The sequence below is a fragment of the Cololabis saira genome, chromosome 10 (genome assembly GCF_033807715.1).
Source record: "Cololabis saira isolate AMF1-May2022 chromosome 10, fColSai1.1, whole genome shotgun sequence".
Lineage (NCBI taxonomy): Eukaryota > Metazoa > Chordata > Actinopteri > Beloniformes > Belonidae > Cololabis > Cololabis saira.
Window position 1 is genome coordinate 12,056,633 of NC_084596.1, and position 27,303 is coordinate 12,083,935.

Genomic DNA, 27,303 nt, shown 5'->3' on the forward strand with positions numbered 1-27,303 from the left:
GCTGTTGTGGTATCTACGGACTTACTTAGACTGATTCGGACTGAAGTAAAGTGGAAAAGCCCTTTGGTGTGATGAAATGAGCATAAAAAAGTCTGGACGCAGCATCCTCTGAGTTAAAGACAGGTTGTTGGAGTCAAATCAAAAACACACCGTTCAACAATCTAGCCTCTATGATGATGTGACAGTGACTTACTTACTTACTGTGAAAGAAACATCAATGATGAACAGTTTATACTCATTTTTTTTTAAATACTGCCGCCCAGGAGCCAGAGAAGACCTTGCTTGTTTCCACAAAACAATATCAAACCGCTTTTTCACGGTTCACAATAAAGCAGTGCCATTTCATCCATCCATCCATCCATCCATCCATCCATCCATCATCCATCCATCCATCCATCCATCCATCCATCCATCCATCCATCCATCCATCCATCCATCCATCCATCCATCCATCCATCCATCCATCCATCCATCCATCCATCCATCCTCTAATCCTGCTTGAATCCTAATCAGACTCCTCCCACAGAAAACATCCCCATAACCATTCATCTAAACCACTGCAGTTGCTTTAATCTGTTATTAAAAGCTGGGAGTATGTTAAATGAGGAAAAGTGCTTTGTTTCAAAACTGGATGTGCTGTCGCTATTTTCATTTGCTCTAGTTTCAGTTCAATAGAGGATTCAAAGCCTTTACAAGCTGTAACTAACTGTGTTATTAGTTGAAGTTGGTGAAGGCATTGAAGTGAGGTAACACCACCTCTTCTTAGTTTATTTGTCTTTCCACTTTATGATGTTTTGCACAGCTCCCTGTTACTGTTTTTTATTCTTATTGGTATAAGTTGTTGGGCTAAGCATCAGTTTTTTTCATAAAGATTATAATAGAAGTTGACACCCTTTAACGAATTGGAAAACTATTGTTGTGTACGCTTTTGGTCACGATCAGTCCTTTTTCTATAGATATTAGATAACAAACATTGACATTTGGGGGTTTCTTGAAAGCTAGACATACTCGAATGGTTTATCTTAATAAATTTGAATGTGTGCAATGACAGTTTCTTTTTTTTAACCATCACATACTTCCTGCATCTTTAATCATAGTCTATTGTCTCATGGGGAAAGTATTATTTTACTGCCAACTGATTTACTACTGTATGATACTAAATGTAATATGGATGCAGATCCTTTGAAGAGCTGCAGGGCATTGCCAATCATTCTCAAGATATATCACCTTTACGAGGGTTTATGGGGACTACTGAGAACGTGTGTGTGTGTGTGTGTGTGTGTGTGTGTGTGTGTGTGTGTGTGTGTGTGTGTGTGTGTGTGTGTGTGTGTGTGTGTGTGTGTGTGTGTGTGCGTGTGTGTGTGTGTGTGTGTGTACTTGTGTGTGTGCATTCAATGGACTCAAGTAAGAAAAGACAAAAGACAGGACACATGAAGTTGATTGAAGTTGGGTTTTTTTGAAGGTGACACAAATCCTTCTTCTCAGTGGACTTTTCCACTTTCACATACAACAGAGTCTCAGTGTGGATATCAGTTACTGGTGTTAAGCACTGGACAATTCAAAGGTGGCTTATCTTTTAGAAAAAGTTATACAGGATTATATAAAACACAAGACTTCTGCCATTAATTCTCGATTAGTTACATGTTTATCTATTTACAAATCAGGCTAGAAGTACGGCACCGGTGTTAAACGTTTACTCAAAATGATATTTACAAGTCTATACACAACTCTGCTGTCAGCGCGTCCTGCTGTGGAGACAGAGAAGAGGAGCAATGTTACTCACATGGGTTCTCAATGACCTATAAGTGACAATGTACTAGATGAAAGAGCTATTATTTACCTATAAGTTGTTCAGCAGGGAGTTTTGTATACTTTCATAGACTTTGTTGTAGATTTCTTCCTTCGATGTCATCCCATCAAGGTACTCTGTCCACATAAGCACAAATCAGAGTTGAAGGATAAGAAAAGTGCAAACAAACATGGAGGTTAACTGATATTTTGATGAGGAATTGGCTTTGCAAACCTATTGTGCTGCAGTTGTTATCCATCTCTTTCCTGTGTCTCAAGTACATGGGCCAGACGTGGCCGTCGAACAGACCGGGTGGGTCGGGGACTGTGTATGTCCTCGTACTGCAGAAACAGAGCCAATGCGCTATGATTACAGCCTGCACTGTAGTGTTTCAGAACCTGCGAAAGCTACTCGGAGAGCGTTTTACCTTCTCCTCCTTTTGCACTCCTCATAAGGAATGGAAATGTAGAAACATTTGTCATAGACGTCAATGAGAGGCCTGCAAAGGAGAATCAGAGATCAGGTGAGCAAGCAGCTTCAGAGGTCGATAGGTCAGCGCAGAAAGGTGAGCAAGATGACTTACTTGTAGTTGTAGATGAGGAACCCCTCCACGATGAGAACATGGATGGACCCTGAGTCAGCTTCCTCCGTGTCAGATGAGAGGTTGACACCGTGTGAGCGGGCAAACTTAATTGGATTCTCCTGCCAGCCTTTCACTGTGCTGACCATAGCCTCCATGTCCAGAGCGGTGATGACTGATGAAGAACAGGGAGAGAAAAGAGAAAAGCAGGGTTCACCCCATGTCCATCTGACAGCCTTCACCAATGTGCTACAACACACATTAGTCACAGTTAGTGAATGTCTGAAGCATTCACAGAATATTTGAATGTCATGTGACTGCTTTGTTACCATACTGACAAAAATGTGCAGGAAAGAAAAGGTACAAAAAGTACATTACTGCAGTGTTTTCCTAAGCGAGATCCATTCTTACCATCCCACTGTCTAAAGCCGTCCTCCCCGACTTCTATTTGATTGGGTTTCTGAAATAACAGTCATCAATAAAACATTGCTGCAACCTAGTAATCGATCGGAGCTGATCACAACCTGGACAGGATAAGTCAAGGGCGCGTCTCCACTAAAAGTGAACGCGCTCTGCATTTCATACATTTCCCGCAGTGCAAATTTAGTATTTCTTTAATATTTTTTAGAACTCTGCAAGTTTATTGCAGCGTAATGTTCTTTGACACTTCTTTTGATGAAAAGAAAAAACGAAAAAACTTTATGAAACACAAATTATTGTTTGGTCAGGAAAAAATTCCTTTCAATAAAAAAAGAAACAAAAATAAACGCGCAGTCTCTTGACAATCAGAGGATAAGAGCTTTAACTTGTCCTTATAGTAGTCACATAGTGACACGTTTGCAGCACATAAAGATCTTCAGGGTTTTTCTTTCTTTTAAAAAAAATTTAAATCAAAATGAGGTTAATGCTCAAAGAAAAAAATCGGTTGCACAAATGCAACACGACTGGACGAGGTCTGACTTAAAGTGGGGACGCTCATCCCTTTCATTGGCTGCCCAGGAGACAATAAGCCAGGTGTTTTACTAGGCTGCTGCATTGACAGGACATCTGCATGTCAGACTGGTGGTTTCTTTTTTCTTAGCATAAAAAGCCTTCAATGGCAACTTTAATTTTATTTGCATTAAGAAAACAAAGTAGTTACAGTAGCTTTGAAGTAAACATGGATAAACTTTATATGGAAAAGGAATGGAGGGTTCATCTTACCTTGAAAAAGTCATCCTGATGCACCACGCAACAGTTAGGCAATGTCTTTAGTAGTTTATTTGTCAAAGTGGTCTTCCCACCGTTGGTCACTCTGAATTTAATGCCACACAGAAGTGAGTTACATCCCAAGATCTTGCAAACTGCCATCAATTTACAGCTGAAGTAGGTAAAAAGATTAATTAAAACTTACCCTCCAATGCCGATGATGATCTTCATTTTTGACTTCTTCTGTGTATTGGTCACCACTTGAATTCAGTAAGTAAAAGCAGGGAACCCACTCAAAACAATCAGAAACAGTTTTCCCCTTGAGCCCTTTCTTTCTTTCTCCTCTTCCACAGATGTTCCCCCTTTTACTACTTCATTGATAGACAATCTCACTGCCGGGTATATAAATGATACGGCTGCAGCGTCATGGCTCCTCAAACCAATCGGCTCCGTTTTCCACCAGCCAATAAGCTGCCACTTCACAGCAAGCAGCTCCAAAGATCTGGTCAGGGCTTCGGAAGCCCCTCACAGTTGCGTGAAAGTAGCTTACAAATGTTGCACCTGCTGTTGGGGGTCAATGCACAGAGGCAGACCCCATGCAGGAAAAAAAAAACACCACACCCAACAAACATCCAAGAAGGTACAGTCTAGAGACGGACAGAGAGAATGAATTGGCTAGAGAGTGAAAAATCCACAATCACATGATCACACTAAGTACAATTGTTGTTGTACTCATTTAGGTATTTATTCAAGACAGATATCAAGTGCAAGTGCATATATACAATCATCAAAAGTAAACCATTTCCCCCATAGTTTGCATACTCAGTTATCAGCAAGGCAAAGCTTGGCTTCAACAGCTTTGGGTGAGTGTCAATCTGAAGCTCTATATTTAGTTGGCCGGTCTGGCTGCTGCATCACGCATATTTCTGATGCAACAGCCTTGAGTACATGGTAGCCTGAGCACATTGCCACCCGCCGTATGACAGCGTCTTGAGTTACAGCAGAAGTTACTATAAAACATACAGTATCAATCTCTTTGAACGTGAGCTTGCTGCTTATCAGTCCTCGCGGTTACTAAACCTCCGGATGTGTGTGTGTTCTTTTTGTTTACATAGTATTTTATCAACTTGTTCTACAGTTACTCTTATCTCTGAAACGCTGAAGGTGTGAAGGAGGTGAACTTTGAGCTACTGCTGTGAGAGCACATGGTCTCACGTTTCATTGCCAGGACAAACTCAGTGGAAGATATTTTCTGAAAGAAAGTGATTGACAGCTTTGATGCTCATGAACCTAAAATGTTGTTACACAACACATACACAAGTACAAGCTATAAAAACTGTCCCTTATACACTCAAAGTGACTCTACGCATCAAACTATGTGATCATATATGAGAAAGTGATATATGATCTATAAGATGCGACCATTTAAATCTGCCCTTTTGAAAAAATAAAACAAAATAAAATCATTTTAAATATAAGATACTTTCACACGTGTCATGTGTACAGTACGCAGCTATGTACATTTGACGTCTGGAAAGTATCTATGACCAAGGTGTAGTGACTTCAGAGAGTTATGTAACATGTCCTGGGGACCACCAAGCAACTCAGCATTTTGAATATTTTTCTTTTTGCCTGAGATTGGTTGAAAAACTAGAGAATCGTGTCAAAAATAACATTTCCCAAAATGTCAAAGTACTAAGAAGAAACCACCAGTCTGACATGCAGATGTCCTGTCAATGCAACAGTTGTCATCAAATTAACATCAACTTATTAAGCATGAACGAGTACTTTGACATTTTGGGAAATGTTAATTTTGACAAAATTCTTTTCAAAGGCTTGACAGTGTTTGCCTTTCATATATATTTAGTCTAAAGCCAGAAAACAGTAAAATAATCTGGAGCAGCATATAGTAGTTTTTCAACCAATCTCAGGGAAAAAGAAAAATATTTAAAATGCTGAGTTGCTTCGTGGTCCCCAGGACATGTTACATAACTCTCTGAAGTCACTACACATTACAGCAGTTGGTCATAGATACTTTCCAGCAATCAAATGTACATAGCTGCTTGCGTACTGTACACATGACGCGTGTGAAAGTATCTTATCTTTAAAAAGATTTTATTTTGTTTTATTTTTGTGTTCATAGGATTATCTGTTGTTTTGCCTCTTTTTTTTCTTTTTTCAAAGTGCACTATTTTATTTTGGTTAAAACAAAAACAAATACATTTATTTATTTTATATTAATTAATCAAAGACCCAGAGACATCAATTGTATTGATGCCATTTTACTTTTTGCTTTATCCAAATAAATGCTGTGTGGGTAAATCAGTTTACACAACAGACTGTAAAGGTTGATTGTTAAAAAATAAATAAAAAAAACAAGAATTTGCAGGGGATAATAATATCTTGTGGTCACATTAACACTACTTAGAAAAATAAAGGACGGTCACTTCAAGGGTATTAAGCCCAGATGACTCCCCTGCAGAGCAGGACAGTCAGCTGACACAGTCAACTGACTGGGCCAGCGCAGTCACAGATCATCATTATGGTCTTTAATAACTCAACTGTCAAAAAACATTGTTGAATAAAGGTGAACACATCAAAAGACAATAAAAGATAGAAGATTTACATTATGATTGATTGATTGATTGATGATTGATATGTTTATTTGGTCACGTTGTAGAAGTTAGTTGTCGATACAAAGTTTTTTCATGTAGATCAAGCAAGGACCAAAAGGTGTAGACTGAAGCCAAAGCTTATTTTGTCTACCCTTTTAACATAATATAACCACTACAGTGCAAGATTTGAAAAAAACGAAACAAAATAACTACGTGAGAAAATAAATAAATAAATATATATATATATATATATATATATATATATATACACATAATGTATGAACCAGACCATCTTTGCAGGTTGTCTGTTTAGTTTCAGGGTCGTGATTGAGTACAGAGGGTAGGACAAGGCAGATTTTACTTAAATAATTCATTTATTTCTTCTTTTTTTTATACAAACAACAAATGGCACATTTTCATAAACAACAAATAAATCAATAATTTGACTCTCTCTTTAAATATATTTAATTTCATTTGTAACAATGTATGCTGTCAAGCTATAAAAGTACTTTTATAGAGCTTAAAAACTGACAGAAAAACAAAAAAAAAATGTACCAAAGGAAGGAAGGATGCAAACAAGCATGCCACCTGCATATTTAGATCTGGAAAAAACAAACACAACTTTGCATCAGTAGCACCTACTCTAAGTTTAAGAAGAACAGGATGGTTGCACATAAGTTACCGGTATATCCATAAATTATCCATAAAACTGACCAAAACCCATGCCATTCATATTCATTAAAAGTTTGTACATATTCCACACAACATATGAGTTGTTCATGTTTGTCTGCAACTCTTCATTCAGAATAGTCATGCTGTAAAGCAAATCTCAAGCATGCAGAGAGCAAAAAAACATTTTTATTTTGTTAAAATTGAATTTTTTAAGTTTTGGCGTAAAACAAACTTTGAAATTTTTGAAAGCGAGCGCTGAGAACAAGAGAAATACTGAGGGCCGATTGTCCTGCAGCTAACAGATCCACCTAAGAGATTCAGTCCTGTGCAAGAAGGTGCTGGTTGACGTTTGATGAATGAATGTTCCACGCAGGCTCTTCCACTCAAAGCTCTGTGAAATGCAAATACAGGTAATTTAACCGTCTGTGTCGCAGCTAAAAAGGCTCAACAAATGTGGTGTGTAGATTTGACAGAGTCTCAGTGGAGACGAAATCTAGACATCCAGCCTGAAAGGTGTCATCGTGGTTGGGTAACATATCCATTCCTGGGACGTCGTCCACTCCTCCAAAGAGGAGCGAGGTGGCATGTAATGATAGCGCAGGAGGCTGCAATTCAAAAATAAACCTCCAAACTAGATGAACCTTAATCAGCGTGACTGGATTTCAGGACAGCTTCCATGGCGCAGATCAATTTGCCGGACCACATCAATAAAGCTAATTAAAAATAGAAGACATTGACTGTGCAAAAGCTGCTTTGAAGAGACACGCGGCTGACCTTTATATAACATAGGGTGATGTCTGAAGGATTAGCTGACATTTCTTGGATCCACACCCTGCCTGAATTGTGACACCTGAAACATGACTTGGCAAAAATGAGCTGCGCTTGATATTTAACTGTAATTACACAGCATTTGGCAGCTTCATGCTCAGTCTTTCATTGGGTTAAGACATGAACCTTTTGATGCAGTGTGTATGCTCAAATCAAAACAAATCTGGTTGTAACTACATAACAGTAAAGAGGTATCCCCAGTACTGGAGTTGAGGGGGGATGAGGGGGGATGGCATCCCCCCTGAAATAAAAACGGTCCAAATCATCCCCCCTGTAAAACTGCCATCCCCCCTTTCCATCCCTTATGTTATTTGATCAATTAATGTGGTTTTACTACTATTTCAACATTTACAGTCATCACCAGAAAAATAACACCAGAAAAATAACTTATTTGACAATTTTCAGTACATTTTCACTTGAAATAAGTAGAAAAATCTGCCAGTGGAACAAGATTTATCTTCTTATTACAAGCAAAAAATCTTGTTCCACTGGCAGATTTTTCTACTTATTTCAAGTGAAAATCTACTTGAAACAAGTGAAAATTGTTGTTTTTTCCAGTGACGAGTCTTGTTTTAAGTGTAATGAGATTTTTTTTTTACTAAAAATGAGACCTTTTAACTAGAAATAGGACAAATATTCTTGTTAATATTTTGAGTTTTTGCAGTGATCCATTTTACTTATCCTGTGAAGGACAGAGTCATATTGATAACTGTTTTTTATTGTTGTGTTTTGATGTAAGCCCAGTGGATATTTAAAGCTTACAGAAGGCTGCATTTAACTGCTGCTATGTCATTCCTGCAGTATTTCTGCAGCTGTTTTGGTCAGTGCTATTATTTGTAATATATTATATTATTTGTAATCAGCACAAATTATCTGTCCCCATATGATAAAATCCACCATCCCCCCTGATTATTTTTTTACAACTCGAGTACTGGGTATCCCCCCTTCCCAGAAAGCAGTTGGTATTTCAGCAATGACAACATTCAGGGGTTAAATTACGATGAAAGCAGGTTTTTGAGGAGGAGGGCAAGACCGAGTTTAGCAAACTGGGTGCACATTCCCTATCACATGAATTTTATGTGGAAAGCCAGAAAGGTTTAATAAGACATAGAGTGACATGTGGCCTTTAAGACTTTATTTCGAATCTGTAGGAATTTGGTGTAGGATCCCGTAGAGCTTTATATTAGTAGGCAAGAGATAATCCTGACCTGCACTGGGAGCTATGTGGCATACTGAGTCGCTAAGGGGTGTCCAGGCGATGGGATGTAGACATTTGTCCTTGTCATGAGACATTCACAGATGAGCAATGAGTTACAATTTGTCCAGGAGTGTGCCATGCCTGGGATGCCCTTTCCAAAGAGTACGGTTAATAGGATGCCATTGTTAACTGTGTCAAAAGTTGTTGCGAGGTCTAGAGAAATGATAACAGAGGACTGTTCTGTGGCTCTAGCTGCCTTTAGGGCCCGTGTCACAGACAGTAAAGCAGTCTCAGTGGAAAGGCTGCTCCTACAGCCAGACCGATTGGGATCCAGGAGAGTGATCTGCAGGAGTAAAGTCTTGGACAGATTCAAGTCTGAGTGTGAGCTTTGATTTGTGTTCTCCACTGTACTTTAATGCGTGGGTGCTTTAGCTTTGAGGTTGGATTCAGTATTGAGGTCACATAGTAGAGAGGGTTCACTCCCCTTGGAAAACGTTGGTCAGTACCCAATATTCCATTTAATCCACTGTATCTTTTGGACACATAAGCAAATGGAAAAGGTCCTTGTATGTCAGAGATAACTTAAAGTGAGCTTACATTACATCGGCAAGAAGAGCTGATATGGGAGGGAACTTACCTTAATGTCATATGTCACGGCCAACCTGTGCTATCATTGACTTCGGCCTGGAAAATAACACATTAAAATGAAGACATCAACAACCCATGAATAAACCATATTTCACATATGAAGTCACATTTCCTTGAAACATATGGAACAAGTTGCTAATTTCATTATCTTATCATTTTTATTTGTCTTTTTTCAGCGAAGCATCTAAAAATGACATTGTGTAAGTATTTTGCAGAGTGGAGCTGCATGCAGCAGACTGCTTGCAGGGCAAAATTAGGTCACCTTTCTTTCAGGAATGTTGAGCTGGTCTGCTGCTGCTCTTGCTCAAGTCTGCAAGTATGAAAAGCCAACGTGAATACTTTTTCACTGCAGTGAGGGAAAAAAAGGTTTTAATTAAGAAATAAATAAAATAGAATGTCAGTGACTTACGTTTCCCTTTGTGCTTTGATCTTTTCATCATCATACCTTTAAAAACATTAGAATAGAAATCTGTGAATTTGTCCTTTTTTCATCCACAGCCGTAAATCAGCATGGCAAGAAAAACGTAATAATGTCACACTAATCAAGCCACATAGTTCATCCTCATACTCCAAGAATGAGGCATTTTCATCTTGGAAAACACCACAACAATCAGAATAGAGATAATTTATCAGAAGGATAAAAGTGATTTAAAAGTGAGGCTTTCTTTAAGTAACTAGTGATAACTGTTTTTTCTTTTTTGTATAGATGTCTTTATTGAGGGCATTAAAAAAAAAAAGAAATAAGATTTACAATAACAATATAATTATCAATATTTCCCCCCTTTTTTTTTTACTTTTCATAACATTAATTAAACCAAAATAAATTATTAATAATAATAATAATAATAATAATAATAATAATAATAATAATAATAATAATAATAAAAGAAAAAAAAGTAAATAAAAGAAAAAAACAACAGCACACCCTCTCCCCTTCCCTCCCTCATATGGTCAATAGATTACATCATTCAAAATTATTTAACATATGTCTATCAATACTAGAACAAAAATGAATAATAAATTAAATAATCAAGTCCTGTGTAAACACATTCATTAATATAGTCGATGATTCAGATCATTAGTCCAATAAAGGCATAAAATCCAAAAAAGGTCTCCAAATAAGGCCAAAGTCTCTAGTTTTTTTTCTAACGGAATACAATATTTTTTCTGGAGTACTATATGATCCAAGTTCATTGATCCACTGTTTGGGTGCTGGGGGGTTTTCTGATTTCCAGTTTTTTAAAATACAATTTTTTGCCGCGGTGCCGGCAAGCAGAATTAAATACTTTTTATGATAAGTCACATTTAATTAACTGATATCTCCCAGTATGCAGACTTTAGGATAACTGTTTTTTCTAACAGATTGTGAAAATTAAAAATTAAAAATGATTAGTATAAACAAAATAATCCATAAGAAATTTTTGGCTCAAATTCTCCATGATAATGGCTTTAGGACAGTTCTTTGCAGGTGTCTTTACTGCCAGTTTGTAATACAAATGAATTCAGATTACACTTCAGTAGTGTTTCGACGGTGCCCCCTGGTGGCGACAAGTACTTACTGCAGCACACACTCAGGGATCTGCACATGCTCCATGGGGATTATTTGGCTGAGTTCCTCCAGAGTGTGAACATACCGGATCTTATCCATGAACTTCACACTGTAGAAAACATAAACAATATGAAGATAATGTTTTTATTTGTTATTATTTGGCCTTTAAAAAAAGGCCTTTTCAAAAAAACATTGCTGTAAACTGTGTTCTCTCTTCAACTTCCTAAACTGCATTTAAATGTGGTTTTAGCTGCAGTTGGATGAATGCTGACGTCACTGCACTTTGTGATCTATTATGTTACTGTGGCTTGATTGTATTCCTTTGTTGTAAAAAAAATATTAACGTTTATTAAATCTGAACCACATTGTCTGTGATTGTGTCATATCTCGAGTTTCGTGTTGTTTTGAACAGAGGTGTCAAGTAACGAAGTACAAATACTTCGTTACCTTACTTAAGTAGAAATTTTGGTTATCTATACTTCACTGGAGTAATTATTTTTCAGACGACTTTTTACTTTTACTCCTTACATTTTCACGCAATTATCTGTACTTTTTATTGCTTACATTTTAAAAAACAGCCTCGTTACTCTATTTCATTTCGGCCTTTAAAAAAAAAACTATCCATATAAATTGCTCCATCTGGATAGAGTGAATTTGGTTGTGGTTGTTTCAGATGTTCTTGTCCAGTTTTGTTCTTACATCCGTTCCCTCAGATTCCTGCAACTAAACTTGGATGTACATTCCAATAAAGGTTAGGATAAATAATAACATGCCTCTGAAGTTTGACTTTTTGCACCATTACAATACTTATAGGCAATTAGTCATCATATTTTCTGATCCCTGAAACACATGTTAATGCTCAATAGTACACATATATGGTTCTTTAATATATTTACATTATACTAAGATACATTCATTTTCAATGGCTTTTGTCCTTAATGGCTTTTCCCCCTTACATTACTTTTACTTTTATACTTTAAGTAGTTTTGAAACCAGAACTTTTATACTTTTACTTGAGTAAAAAACTTGAGTTGATACTTCAACTTCTACAGGAGTATTTTTAAACTCTAGTATCTATACTTCTACCTGAATGAATGTGAATACTTTTGACACCTCTGGTTTTGAATGCACCATAAGAGGTGACTCATACACACTTTGATAACTTATCTACAGTCTTTACTGCTTCTTAGATATCTCGAGTGACAGAGTGATACGTATTTCATCACCTGATGAAAGGTCTTGAGATGGCCAGAACTGTCCGTATGAACCATGTTGGGTGAGTGATGATGAGACACTTGAGATTCTTCCTTAGTCTACAAGTGAATTTAAACAAAATTAGTACTGACCACTTCCCATTTACCATCTTATTCTTAATCCGTAACATCAACAGCATCATGGGTTTCACATTCTTGGCTATTCTGGTTTTCTTACTTTCTGTCAATCATCTGGTAGCATCTCTTCAGCCAGCTTATTCCTGGCATCTTCCTGCGAGGGGTGGCTCCATTCAGGTAAACGATTGTATAATCTTCAGCCACCAGCAGCTCCAGGCTGCTCACGACATACCTTAAAACAAAACAACAATCATATATTTGTCATTTAAAAAAAAAAAAAAAAAACAATGCAAAAGGGATGAGACAAAATGAGTTATATAGGGACATCTTTAATTCAATATTTATGGTTTTGACATTATTAGAAACTGCATTTGAGAAATCATGGAGTAAAAATTGGCATAAAATGATGACGGTAAAGCATGCTGCTGTCAGAGATCAGCGAGGATCTTACAGGAAGAGATTCTCCATGATGTATGTGTAGTCATCACAGCCGCTGTCTGGGAGGTAGCAGGCAGCAAACACGATGATGGCATTCAAACCTTCGCCATAATAACCTGAGGTGAAAGAAACATTCAGTGTTTGGTGTTTTTATGTTTTCTTTCCAGTGTGGGCTTGTTTACGGTGTCATGCTTCTCTTGCCTTGTGACTCAGTCACAAGGCAGCAATCAGTAAGTGATTGGGGCCTAATACCATTATAATGTATTGTACAGACTAACTAGCAGCTGCTTGGCAAAACAGACAGAGCTGGTAGAGTAGCCAAAAATTGTACTGAAGTAAAAGTACTGTTACTTCAGAATAATATGACTCAAGTAGAAGTAAAAAGTAGTCATCCAAATAATTACTTGAGTAAAAGTAAAAAGGTACTTGGTGAAAAAACTACTCAAGTACTGAGTAACTGTTGAGTAACGTCTGATTTATTTTTTTAACACAACCATTCAAACAGAAATTAAATCAATAAAATAATAAAATAAATTAAAATGAATAAAAAATAGATTAAATTAAAATAATCTTAAAGTAAATTCAAGTACTTTAATAAATAATAAAATAAATAAAATAATAACAGAATAAAAAAATTAATTAAGCACAAGTAGCACAAAATTTCAAGCCTTTGTACTTTTCTTTTTTAACCAGGCAGAACTAGAACAAACATGAACTCATAGAAACTCTGTGTGTGTTTGAGTCTGTGTAAATGTGACAAAACATGCAAAAACAAACATTTTTCCCAAAGAATCACTCAGTGATGTCATGAGATTGACACGTACGCGGATAAAAGGGATAAAAGAAAAGTATCAGCTCAACGTAGCCTAATGTAGCGGAGTAAGAGTAACAGTTTCTTCTTCACAAATCTACTCAAGTAAAAGTAAAAAGTATAGTGATTCAAAACTACTCCTAAAAGTACAACATTTCCCAAAACTTACTCAATGTAAATGTAACGGAGTAAATGTAACTCGTTACTACCACCTCTGCAAACAGAGCACAGAAACGTGTGCGTGCATTTTTGTAAATTTGGACCAACTGTGTCCCCAGTGAAGCAGAAATCTGCTCCCCTGAGATTACCAGCTGATAGAGGGGGTTTGTGCTGATATGCTGTGTTTGCCAAATGTGACGCTGTGCTTTCTAAAGGACCAGCTATCTCCCCTTTGAGCTCATCTCCAGAGGTACAGAGGTCTTCTGGTATGTTCTGATGCAACTTTGAAACGTTTTTTGTTGTTGTTGTAGCCGTTTTCTGTTGAGAGAAGAGACTTTCTCCTTCAAGCCCTTCTTAACAAGCCATACCAGTTGTTTTATAATCGTGCTAATTCAGGCCTTGAGCATGTGGCTCGTGGGTAGGAATGGGCGATATTTTACCGTTCACGATAAACCGTCAAAAAATTCCCCACGGTAAGAATTTGGAGGAAGGAAGGAAGGAAGGAAGGAAGGAAGGAAGGAAAGATATGAGCCTGAAAGAAAGAAAGAAAGAAAGAAAGAAAGAAAGAAAGAAAGAAAGAAAGAAAGAAAGAAAGAAAGAAAGAAAGAAGAAAGAAAGAAATGAGCCAGAAAGAAAGAAAGAAAGGAAGAAAGAAAGAAAGAGAAGAAAGAAAGAAAGAAAGAAAGAAAGAAAGAAAGAAAGAAAGAAGAAAGAAAGAAATGAGCCAGAAAGAAAGAAAGAAAGAAATGAGCCAGAAAGAAAGAAAGAAAGAAAGAAAAGAAAGAAAGAAAGAAGAAAGGAAAGAAAGAAAGAAAGAAAGAAAGAAAGAAAGAAAGAAAAGAAAGAAAGAAAGAAATGAGCCAGAAAGAAAGAAAGAAAGAAAGAAAGAAAGAAAGAAAGAAAGAAAGAAAGAAAGAAAGAAGAGAAAGAAAGAAAGAAGAAAGAAAGAAAGAAAGAAAGAAAGAAAGAAAGAAAGAAAGAAAAGAAGAAAGAAAGAAAGAAAGAAAGAAAGAAGAAAGAAAGAAAGAAAGAAAGACAAGAAGAAAGAAAGAAAGAAAGAAAGAAATGAGAAAGAAAGAAAGAGAAAGAAAGAAAGAAAGAAAGAAAGAAAGAAAGAAAGAAAGAAAGAGAAGAAAGAAAGAAAGAAAGAAGAAAGAAAAGAAAGAAAGAAAGAAGAAAGAAAGGGAGAAAGAAAGAAAGAAAGAAAGAAAGAAAGAAAGAAATGAGCCAGAAGAAGAAAGAAAGAAAGAAAGAAAGAAGAAAGAAAGAAAGAAAGAAAGAAAGAAAGAAAGAAAGAAAGAAAGAAAGAAAGAAAGAAGAAAGAAATGAGCCAGAAAGAAAGAAAGAAAAGAAAGAAAGAAAGAAAGAAAGAAAGAAAGAAAGAAAGAAAGAAAGAAAGAAAGAAATGAGCCAGAAAGAAAGAAAGAAAGAAAGGAAGAAAGAAAGAAAGAAAGAAAGAAAGAAATGAGAAAGAAAGAAAGAAAGAAAGAAAGAAAGAAAGAAAGAAGAAGAAAGAAAGAAAGAAAGAAAGAAAGAAAGAAGAAAGAAAGAAAGAAAGAAAGAAAGAAAGAAAGAAGAAGAAAGAAAGAAAGAAAGAAAGAAAGAAAGAAAGAAGAAAGAAAGAAGAAAGAAAGAAAGAAAGAAGGAAAGAAGAAGAAAGAAGAAAGAAAGATATATTTATAGAGGTGGTTAGACATACTGATGATTAATCATGCATATTTGATCAGCAGCGTTCGATTTGAGTGCTATTTCCCATCTTAATACCCCAAGATGGCTGAAAAAGTGTACTTAGTTTTTTTTTGCACACTACATTTTTGTTAAATGAATAATGACTCATGTCATGTGATGTCCTTCATATAAGGTCAAATTAATCAATTTCCCTTCGGTGACTGATAAAGTATTTTTGAATTTAAATTCTGCCCTGGACATGAATGTTAGAATTTAAAGGAAGCCTTTTTCACATAATGGTGTGTTTATGTTTTCAAGATTATGTTGGCATGGGTGGGAGTTTTTTATTTTCCACACTGTCTTTTTAATCCTGTTCAACTGTGAATAAGAATAAATGCATTTCTGTCCATATTTGTACTTGTATTTTGTGTTTTTCACACTTTAAAACCCATAACAGAAATCTAATATTATTCATATTTCTACCTTTACAAGATACGTTACAGCATAGTCATTACACACCAGTAGGAATGGGCGATATTTTACCGTTCACGATGTACCGTCAAAAAAATAACCCACGGTAAGAATTTGTCATCTCACGGTAAAAACGATAAATTCCCGTTGGTGACGTTTCTGTGTAAAACTGATTTATAGTTCTGTGTTAAATCCCACACACAACGTATGTGAAGGAAGGAAGGAAGGAAGGAAGGAAGGAAGGAAGGAAGGAAGGAAGGAAGGAAGGAAGGAAGGAAGGAAGGAAGGAAGGGAAGGAAGGAAGGAAGGAAGGAAGGAAGGAAGGAAGGAAGGAAGGAAGGAGGAAGGAAGGAAGGAGGAAGGGGAGGGAGGAAAAGGAAAGAAATGAGCAAGAAAGAAAGGAAAGAAGAAAGAAAGAAAGAAAGAAAGAAGAAAGAAAGAAAGAAAGAAAGAAAGAAGAAAGAAGAAAGAAAGAAAATGAGCCAGAAAGAAAGAAAGAAAGAAAGAAAGAAAGAAAGAAAGAAAGAATGAGCCTGAAAGAAAGAAAGAAAGAAAGAAAGAAAGAAAGAAATGAGCCAGAAAGAAAGAAAGAAAGAAAGAAAGAAAGAAAGAAAGAAAGAAATGAGCCAGAAAGAAAGAAGAAAGAAAGAAAGAAAGAAAGAAAGAAGAAAGAAAGAAAGAAAGAAAGAAAGAAATGAGCCAGAAAGAAAGAAAGAAAGAAAGAAAGAAAGAAAGAAAGAAAGAAAGAAAGAAAGAAAGAAAGAAAGAAAGAAAGAAAGAAAGAAAGGACCCAGAAAGAAAGAAAGAAATGACCCAGAAAGAAAGAAAGAAAGAAAGAAAGAAATGAGCCAGAAAGAAAGAAAGAAAGAAAGAAAGAAATGAGCCAGAAAGAAAGAAAGAAAGAAAGAAAGAAAGAAAGAAAGAAAGAAAGAAAGAAAGAAAGAAAAGAAAGAAAGAAAGAAAGAAAGAAAGAAAGAAAGAAAGAAAGAAAGAAAGAAAGATAAATTCCCATTGATGACGTTTAGTAGCATTTAGTATTCTTTTAGAGATAAATGCCAGAAATTATTGTGATAATTTTTTTAGTCCCTACACACCAGTCATTTGAATTCAGGACTGAACCTGAAACAAACAGGTTTGTTTCATTTTTAAGGATATGACTAGAAAATATCTGATTTGATGAAATTCTTCTAAGCTCAGAAGTTGACCATGACTTACAGAAATACAATGTAGAATTAACCGTGATAAGCACAAACTAACCTCCATGTGTGACCACCCGCAGGTACGGTCGGATGGTCTGCATGTCAATCCGTTGCTCCTGGTCGCCAATGACCACTGTTCTCCACAGACGGCCACTTGAGTCTCTCTCCTCCTCATCTTCCCCTGGAAAGCGCTTCGCGGTGGCCACGGGAGTGTCATCTGAAAACAGAGATGCCAGATGGCTGATGGTCAGATCTTTTGATAATGCTCTTCAACACTTACACAAATGTGATCAATACATTTTAGTATATTTTTTGAAAATTAGTATTTCAAATAGCCTCCCCATCACGCCATTATTGGATTTGAAAGAACCATTATGTTTTATGTACCAAAAGGAATCCAACTCACACTATATCAACGGTGAAGATTAGATGGGATTTACACCTAGATATTAATTTTTGTTAATTAGAAAAAAATTGAAAACAGAAAAAAATAAATACATTTATGTCAATTTTCTGACACCTATCAGCGGTATCTTCTCTCTAGATCTGTAATGGTGTTAGAAACACAAGTCTTAGATTGAGACCAACAAGGTCGATGTTTAAAGGTTCAGTTTAGAGAAATCATTTTAAGGGAATTTTGAGATAGAATAAAGGCATGCCCTTCAAAGTCAAGTTGTTAAAACGGCAAGCATTTATTTTAGGCTTAGGCTATTTACACCCGGTCACTGGTCACTGGTCACTGGTACACACGTCACTGGACAGGTCAGACACAGGGAGGAAGAATAAGTGTTGGTTTTACGACAATTCATTTCTAACATTCATCCTCTGACCTCGTCCAACCCGTCTCTTAACAGATCACTCATTCATTCATTTTCCGTGCCCACTTCAGCCCGATTCAGGGTCATGCTGGACACTATCCCAGATATGAGGTGTAGGTTACACCCTGAACACGTCAACAGTCTTACACCAGAGCACATTTTTTAATAATATAATTGTAAAAACATAAAAAAGCTGTCCATCTGACCTTCCCACTCCAGCTCATTGCCATTGTTGATGAACTCAAGTGAGTCAGTCTCATCGGGAGTCTCCATGTCGTCGACATTGATGTCCAGGTCATCGGGTGTTTCCAGGAATTCGTCAGAGAGCACCGAGCCCTCGCTCTGATCTAAGGACAGGTTCATGTCGGGGGCTACCAGTGTGCGACGTTTCCTTTGAGTCATGGACTCCCCAACATTCAGGCTGGTGGGAGGATCTATTACAGCATGAACGTATATGAATACAATGAATACAGAATAAGGTATCCTGCAACGTAATAACAGCCCACAAACGTACAACAAACGTAATAAACCACAAACGTAATAAAAATCTGCAGCTTTGAATGTAATAATCCTGCAAACGTAATACATTTCCCACAAACGTAATAAAATTTGCCTACTGCAAACGTAATACTGAATTTCCTGCAAATGTAATAACTATTACATTTGACACATCCTTGCCACATATTCTTGTTCTTTAGATTCTTGCTTATTTTCATCTTATCAAGTGTTGTGTATACAAATGAGCAATAAATTCCAGATTTTTTGGGAAATCTTTTATTGCAAGAAAATGTCAGCCTGTTAAAGACTTTTAGTGAGAAACTTGTATAAGCAGAAGATTTTTAGTATTCATGTTTTTTTTTCATTCAATTAGATTCAAATTTGCTTCAATAGTGTAAATATCACAACAATATTGCCAAAGCATCAAAAATAAATTCAACAAAAATGAATAAATTTCATGAATTAAATCAAGAAAAGAGTTGCATTGTACTATTAAAACTTGCTCTGTTTGTGGGCGTACAATGTGTATTTTAGTTGTATTATTGTATGTGTGATTTTGTATACGTGTGTATATGGGGAAGAAATAATCAAAAGAAATAATAAAATATAATAATAGTAATAATAATTTTATTAAAAAAATGTGATTATCACAATTATGTTATCTTTTTTTATTAAAATAAATTATAATTTAATCATTAAAGATTCCTTTAATGTATTCAAATGTTTCTCTTTGAATAATAATTTTTCCACAAAAAAAAAAAATCTTGACATCTACACCTTCTCCCTCATTAAAAGAAGAAAGACCAAACACCAACAACCACAAAGATCATTATTTTGTCTGATATTACTGATATTATTTGTGGGAAGTTATTACATTTACAGATTTTCACCTTCCCACATATGTAATAATTTCCTGCAAATGTAATAGTTATTACATTTGCAGGAAATTCAGTATTACGTTTGCAGTAAGCAAATTTTATTACGTTTGTGGGAAATGTATTACATTTGCGGGATTATTACATTCAAAGCTGCAGATTTTTATTACGTTTGTGGTTTATTACGTTTGTGGGCTGTTATTACGTGTAACAAAGGTACAACATTAATTGAATGCTGTGGATTGTTTCCACTTACTGGATCTACTGTCGGTGAGGCCACACAAATCCCCATCCTCTGGCAGTGGTCTGCACGCAGAGACACAGAAAAAACACTATATTAGCCTAATAACTCCCTGCTACAATGTCAAATGTATCTTCCGTTGCATTATAATTGTATCTTATAAGCGTAGCTGTTTAAATGCGTCCCAGAAAAAGAAAAACTAACTTGTAAAGTCCAACAGTTGGCTCTTTGTCCCATCCCACTACAGGGACGCTGCAGTGGGATGTAACTACACTCCATCCCTGAACACAATGTCTATCATTTGAGAGAGCAGCACCAGTAATTACCAACTCCCCTCTGACATAAGCAGGCCTTTTAAAGACAGCTGAACCATCAGTGTGGGGTAATGAGACGGCCAAATTATAGTAGATTCTACGCATCCTGTACCAACACACACACGGAGAAAGACGCAGACATTATCACAGCAGTTCATTCACAGACAAACATGCCCAAAACTCTACAGGCACGGACCTGCTGATTACGGCGCTGTCATGTTTTCAGTTGCGTTTGGAAGGTTAGGTAAGGACGGCATAAACACGTTTTCAGGAATGAGTTAACCAGCAGGAGAGAGTCACATTGTATTGTTGAACACTTTGTTGGGATAAACTCTTGGCCTTCACAGTACATTTGAAGAGATGAAAATGTGTGGCTGAGGTTAAGATGCTCCTGCTTCTGCCCACATATGTGAATTAGTGTTGTTTCTTCCTGTGTGTTACTCCGAAACAATCACATGGCATAAACACCTATTGTATTGTACAATAAACACAAGGATGACTTGAAGATGAAACTTATCAAGCATGCAGATTATTATGTATTTAGCATAAATTGTGAATATGTTTTAAAGGTATAGTTTGTAATCGTATTCAAAAACATTTATTGTTATACTGGGTGAAATGGTCCTTCCATCCTGAGAGTAGCCAGTGAATAATGTGTTCAGAAAAAGGAAGGAAAAAAATCCTCTCTGACAGCTTTAATCCTGTAAAAACTCTGACCAATCTGTTTTTTGGTCAGAGGACCAGAGGATTGGCAGGGGGGTAAGAACCAATCAGATGCCTTAATTTTAAGTCCCGCCCATGCCCCCCTCCGTCCCATGCGCGCACTCGTCACGCCGAAAATCTTGCCGGAAAACTTCACACACTCCAGACACGTTTGCTGAAGAATGGTGCAGAAAACGAGAAAACGAAGCCAAAAATAACACCTCCCCAGTATGGGGGTCCGTGGGGACGGAGGCATCTCCATCCCGGCGAGGGCGGAGAGCGCCGGTGCGGGTGGCGGTGCACTGCGGTGCCGTGCAGGCTCTGGAGCCACGGCTATGCCGTAGCCTACGCCGTAGCCTACGCCGTAGCCTACGCCGTAGGGTACGCGGCGACGCGCACCATTCTGCGTTGGTGTAACGCGGAACCATAAATCAGCCTTCAGTGTGTGCTCTGTCTGCTGTTCTGAACTTCTCTGTTGTCTCATTTTGCTGGGACGTCGACAGTGGTGGACAGTAACGGAGTAAATTTACTTGAGTACATTTCCAGAGGATTTGTACTTTACTTGAGTATTAGATTTCTTTGGTACTTATTACTCTTACTTGAATACATTTCCAAGACAAATATTTTTACTTTTACTGGAGTAAATTTCTAGGAAGGCTGAAAAGTACTCGTTACTTTCAGGTCTGCTCTTTTTTCTTCTTCCCTAAAATCCTATTGGACACAAGCTGTTTTTGTCAAAGGAGGAGACCTATCACAGTGCACGCTCTCCACTGGGATGTACGTAAAGCGGAAATACGTCAAGCCTCCTCAAAACGATACCGCCAAAGTAGCCTGCGTTTGTCAAGACAGAGCTGCAACAAGTCAAGACATAGCCGAAATTTACTCTTACTCTTACTTTTACTTAAAGTAAATTTAAAAGCATTTTACTTTTGGATACTTAAGTACCTTTAAAAGCAAGTACTTTTCTACTCTTACTCGAGTAATATTTTGACTGAGCTACTTTTACTTGTAACGGAGTAAATTTTTTGCGGTATGCGTTCATTGTTGTGTCTAAAAATGATGCGCAGTGCCGACCCAATCAGAAACGGTACACATATTCTGTGATATTTTTTTAAATTTATAAAAAAATAAAATTATAAAAACATAAAGGATCCCCATAACTTTGATTGGGTGGGCAGGATGCACGTTTGGGTGGACACAGCCCACCCCTGCCCCCCCCCTAAAACCGGCCTCGCTTACGGGTGAATGAGACTTGGGGTGGTTTTGTTGAAAATGTGCTGTCCAAAATGTCCTGGAAAACTCGACTCCTGCAAATGCGCGTTCCCCAAAGTTTGTGGGGGCGTGGCTTTGGACGGAGCGCTGACGGGAGGGGGAGGAGGGGGCGCGGCTTAGAGGAGGTGCCACTTTCAAATCTTGCTAGCTCTCCAACATTACAGACTATACCTTTAATAGCTGCTTTTTCTTTGTATTCCTCAGCTGCAGAAATAGATTTAGCCATTCTGAGTGGGTAACTGTTGTTCCACTGGGGCACATCCTGATGTATTTGACAGCTTTTCTCTGTGTGCCAGCTGCTAATTTGCTCACTGACACGATGCACTCCCGTCATGTAACGGCTGCACAACAGAAAGAACACACCTGCTTCCTCTCAGCCCCCAAAAGGCGCACACGTGACTAACTTTCCATCATGATCCGCTTGCCCGAGTCTGAGCCTGCGCACACATCAGGCAAAGCGCACACACACATACTGGGAACCAACGGTCACAGATACCTGGGGAAGTCCTCATCCTGCCACTCGTCCTTCACCTCCATGCTGTCCATGCGTGAAGCGGCTTCTGCTGCACCCCTCCCTCCTCTGTAGGGGAGGATGGGGCTCAGCTCGCTGTGGTCGACAAACAGACACAATAAAACAGTGTTAAAACTCTTGAAGCTTTGTTGACGGGAAACTCCACCCAAAATTACACAACCCACATAATTGGATCGGGATTATCTGAATGTTGAGTGCAGACTTTAAACTTGTAAACCCTGGCTTACAAAATGAAGATGTGAAGTTTGAGAGCCATCGATGGAAAAAGTGGGATTCAGTACCAACTTGTCCTGAATCTATTTTGTTAAAGTCTCATTTTTCTTTTCTTTTTTTTTTTTTGAACCCAGCTAATTTAAAGGCATAAAAAAGGTCAAGTACAACATTTGCTCTAGGGCAGGGGTCGGCAACCCAAAATGTTGAAAGAGCCATATTGGACCAAAAACACAAAAAACAAATATGTCTGGAGCCGCAAAAAATGAAAAGTCTTGTATAAGCCTTAGAATGAAGGCAACACATGCTGCATGTATCTATATTAGCTATAACTGGGGGAAGATTTTTTTTTCATTATGCACTTAAAAAAAAAAGTCGAAATTTCGAGAAAAAAGTCGAAATGTTGAGAATAATGTTGACATTTCGAGAAAAAAGTCGAAATGTCAAGATCAATGTTGAAGTACAATCTTGAGAAAAAAGTCAAAATGTCGAGAAAAAAGTCAAAATGTTGAGAAAAAAGTTGAAATGTTGAGAAAAAAGTCAAAATTTCGAGAAAAAAGGTGAAATGTCGAGATTAATGTTGAAGTACAATCTTGAGAAAAAAGTCGAAATGTTGAGAAAAAAGTCTAAATGTCAAGAAAAAAGTAGAAATGTCGAGAAAAAAGTAGAAATGTCGAGAAAAAAGTCTAAATGAGAAAGAAGAAAAAAAGGAAAAAAAATTTAAAAAATAAGAAAAAAAGGAAAAAAAAGGTCAAACATTTTTGAAAAAGCTCCAGGGAGCCACTAGGGTGGCGCTAAAGAGCCGCGGGTTGCCGACCCCTGCTCTAGGGTTTTGGAGCCGTACCCAAAATTTCTGGAAAGTAGCAACATTTTCCATTCTTGTCTTGCCTAGACTTTCATCTAATTTGCTTTATAACAAGTTGGGACACACTCGACACATCAGACATGTATGACACACAGTATCATTTTAGCCAGGGGTAATTACTCTGCAATGAAGTCACAATTATGTAAATTCTGTTAAAACCCTATCTCTGTGGATTCTCTTGTCCTTCACCGCGAGGGAAAGACAGAAATAAATCATCAAACCATCCACATGGCAATCAGTCCCTGAAGGCAATACCATGCAGCTCGCACGTGTATCCATAAATTAGATATGAGCCTCCACACTAGCAAACAAAAGTCTTCATACTGCATTAAATCCTTTTCCCTGCATTTGTTTCGCAGCTTTGCAACAACTTCTGCATGTTATTCCTTTTACCCGGACATGCAGAGCTATATTGTACACACGTGGACAAAATTGTTGGTACCCCTTATAACCCTAACCCTGCCATAAAAAAGCGAGACTGGAATTTGCAAAAATGCATGTTGACAAGCCACAAAGCTTCTGGGAGAATGTCCTTTGGACAGATGAGACCAAACTGGAGCTTTTTGGTAAGGCACATAAACTCTATGTTCATAGACTCAAAAACCAAGCATACGAAGAAAAGAACACTGTCCCTACGGTGAAACATGGAGGAGGCTCAGTAATGTTTTGGGGCTGCTTTGCTGCATCTGGCACAGGGTGTCTTGAATGTGTGCAAGGTAAAATGAAATCTGAAGACTATCAAGGCATTCTGGAGAGAAATGTGCTGCCTAGTGTCAGAAAGCTTGGTCTCAGTCGCAGGTCATGGATCTTCCAACAGGACAACGATCCAAAACACACAGCCAAAAACACCCAAGAATGGCTGAGAGAAAAGCGTTGGACTATTCTAAAGTTCCTTCCATGAGCCCAGATCTGAATCCCATTGAACATCTGTGGAAGGAGCTGAAACATGCCATTTGGAGAAGACACCCATCAAACCTGAGACAACTGGAGCAGTTTGCTCATGAGGAGTGGGCCAAAATACCTGTTGACAGCTGCAGAACGCTCATTGACAAATACAGAAATCGTTTAATTGCATTGATTGCCTCAAAAGGTTGTGCAACAAAATATTAAGTTATGGGTACCATCATTTTTGTCCAGCCCTATTTAATTAGTTTTTTTTTTTTTTAATAATTATGTTAATCAACAATCCAAAATAATGGCTGATTTTGATTATTTAATTTTCAATACATTTTTATTTATTGTTACTTTTGTAGGTTTCAAGTGATTTCAGTGAGAGTTGTGGGTTTTTCCTTCTTTAACTGAGGGGTACCAACAATTTTGTCCATGTGTGTATGTACAGTACGTGAGGAAATATCGTCCTTCCTACGTCACAGAGATTCATGTAAACACTAGGATGGCACTGACATGACCACTCATATGGAAAAATAAACAAAACCAAACTGGTACAGTACATATATGGCTCCTGATGCTACACTGGAACTGGGTCCTAATGATGGAGAAGAGAGGCGGGAGCACACACACTTTTAAAGCCTGGGCCTTTTTAAGCCTTTTTATGCAAGTTTTGTTGTTTTTCGTCTACACTTTTAAAGAAATCGCTTCAACAGCACTTTAATTAAGAGGCTAAACTTCTCTTCTCACAGAAAACCGTTAACGTGATCATCGGTTGGTATAGTGTATCAGTTTCCAAAGCTTTACGACTCATTAGGGACTCAAAGTCATGATGCAGCAGCACGTGCTTAGAGGGGATTTGTGTCCAGATGGCGGGGCTGACTTCATTTTCTGACACACTCATGAGCTACAGACTGAAATGTGCCTAACAGAAAAACCTGTGTCAGATGTCAATGCACATGCAGACGTTGCATGTGCATTCAATTTATTACATCATTTTCCTGTGCATTCAATTTATTATATCATTTCCTGACCTGACCCATGTTTTTGAAACTTCAATAAAGCATGGGCGTCTCCTAAGTTTCCTCTTTTTAACAGCAGTATTTTTCTGTGCTTGCAAATATTGCAGCTCGATAATTATCCACCGTGAATTAAAGGTGTTTTCATTAATCACATGCTTTCTCTTCATCAGCTTGTCTGTTTTTGTTTTCAAGCAAGAGGGCAACGATGTCAAACCTTGAAAATAAATAAATCAAATCTAATCAAAAACATTTAATATCCTTGGCTTGATAAACTATAAAAGACAACAACATTCTTTTGTGTCACCCTAAACACAGTTGATGAGTTTCTGATCCCAGCTAATTTGTTTCTTGAAGACTGTTCAACTTTCATTTGATCACATTTAAATGAAAGTGACAAAAACAACTGAGCAACATCTGTAGAGTTCACAGCAGTCCCTTTTCTCTTTCATTGTGCTCTCTGCTTAAAACAATGAATAAAGCACAGAGAAATTAAGAGCCATACTGTGTAAAAGATCTAATGTGACGTGTTAAAAAGATCTGCAACCTCAGCAGAACATGATGAGAGGAACATCTTGCTATCTTCTATTGCAGAGCTAACAGAAAGATGCTCAGTCTTCTGTCATCGGGGCTACCTTTTATTTACCAGACAAACTGAATAAATCTGACATTTTTAAATCACGTGTAGCACCAGAATTCACCACAGAGCTGGACATCAGATTTGACAACCTGCATCTTGTTATCCAGCTGTAACCAGGAAAATAAAGGCTCAAGCAGCATACTTACATATTGTAATCACAACGCTGTCCTCCGTGCTCAATGCTGCTCTTTTTCTTCACTTGCTTCTCATCACTGTTTAACTTCACAGGTGATATAATCGTATGCTCAGAACTGGGCTACTGCACAATCCTTGATTACTGTTGGTTTGAATGGATGCAAGTAGAGAATTATCCCCTCCTGCAGAGGGGCGAAGGATGTCAAGAGTCAGCAGCAGACGTCACCTGGGTCTCATCTTTTCGTTAGATCCTGTGCGGTTTTCTCAAACAAAAGATAATCCTCAGACTTGGCTTTTAATTTGCCTCATGACGTCTCTCTCTTTCTCTTTGCCTTCTATTTACTTCTGCTTCAGCCTGCAGAGTCCCCCTCTCTCCTCCTCCTCCTCCTCCCACCACCCCGGGCACTAATCCTTCTGATGATGTCAGCCTTATGGGAGCTGTGTTATGATGGTTATGTAATCGTAACTCCCTACCTTCTCTTGAATCTGTCAGGCTGTTCAGAGAGGGGATTGCCTGTTTCTCTGATGTTCAGTCCATTTTGCCTCCATCACTCACTGTGTTTTCATCCTCCTCCGAGCTGTAAAGGATTGACTCTTCTATTGCAGCACTGTTCCCTGGCAACTGCATCCTCCTCCCTTGCAAATGCTCTCTAACTCTCTCTTGCTCTTTCTTGAAGCCTCTTTCGCTCTCAATGAAACCCCTCCTCTATGTGAACTCCTGTTCTCTTGCTTGCAGGCTGTGACGTTGTCCTTTCACTCCCTCTCTTACTCTGTCCTGCTTTCCTCTTTGACCCCTGGGGGGCATCAGTAAAAAAAAACAGAGTGGCGTCTCAGTCAGATTGCTCTCATTTCCAAATGGTGGAGCACAACCGTTTTCTGTTTCCTTCGACCAAATGCAATGAAAGAAAAAGCCTTTCTTGTGTTATTTTGGTGTTGAATTCCAAATTAAAATAACTTAAAATACTGAAACAGGCGTGATAATTTCCTACAGAAAACCTAGAATAGAAGCCTTCAGCCCTTATGAACAGACAATTTATTATTATTATTATTATTATTATTATTATTATTATTATTATTATTATTATTATTATTTATTCTTTATTTAATTCAAAAAATAAAACAATTCAGTACAAATACAAATGTTCTTCAA

At 37.6% G+C, this 27,303-nt stretch overlaps 2 protein-coding genes across 2 annotated transcripts; both read right to left on the minus strand.

The window, feature by feature from the left end:
• Positions 1 to 1,436: 1,436 nt before the first annotated feature.
• On the minus strand, positions 1,437 to 3,947 carry LOC133452420 (nicotinamide riboside kinase 2-like). Its single transcript, XM_061731709.1, has 8 exons — positions 3,763 to 3,947; positions 3,573 to 3,663; positions 2,781 to 2,829; positions 2,373 to 2,544; positions 2,217 to 2,288; positions 2,024 to 2,130; positions 1,841 to 1,926; positions 1,437 to 1,748 (listed from the first exon to the last, which is right to left on the minus strand). Exons 1-7 carry the CDS (start codon positions 3,786 to 3,788, stop codon positions 1,841 to 1,843), a joined length of 603 nt encoding a protein of 200 aa, XP_061587693.1. The 5' UTR covers positions 3,789 to 3,947; the 3' UTR covers positions 1,437 to 1,748.
• A 2,522-nt stretch (positions 3,948 to 6,469) lies between these two features.
• Positions 6,470 to 26,831, minus strand: atcayb (ATCAY kinesin light chain interacting caytaxin b). Its single transcript, XM_061731710.1, has 13 exons — positions 26,628 to 26,831; positions 22,361 to 22,471; positions 19,592 to 19,641; positions 18,169 to 18,396; positions 17,203 to 17,361; positions 12,850 to 12,952; positions 12,499 to 12,630; positions 12,294 to 12,380; positions 11,078 to 11,176; positions 9,928 to 9,963; positions 9,781 to 9,828; positions 9,508 to 9,554; positions 6,470 to 7,235 (listed from the first exon to the last, which is right to left on the minus strand). The coding sequence occupies exons 2-12, from the start codon at positions 22,408 to 22,410 to the stop codon at positions 9,515 to 9,517; spliced, it is 1,032 nt and encodes a 343-aa protein (XP_061587694.1). The 5' UTR covers positions 22,411 to 22,471; positions 26,628 to 26,831; the 3' UTR covers positions 6,470 to 7,235; positions 9,508 to 9,514.
• Between the last annotated feature and the right edge of the window lie 472 nt (positions 26,832 to 27,303).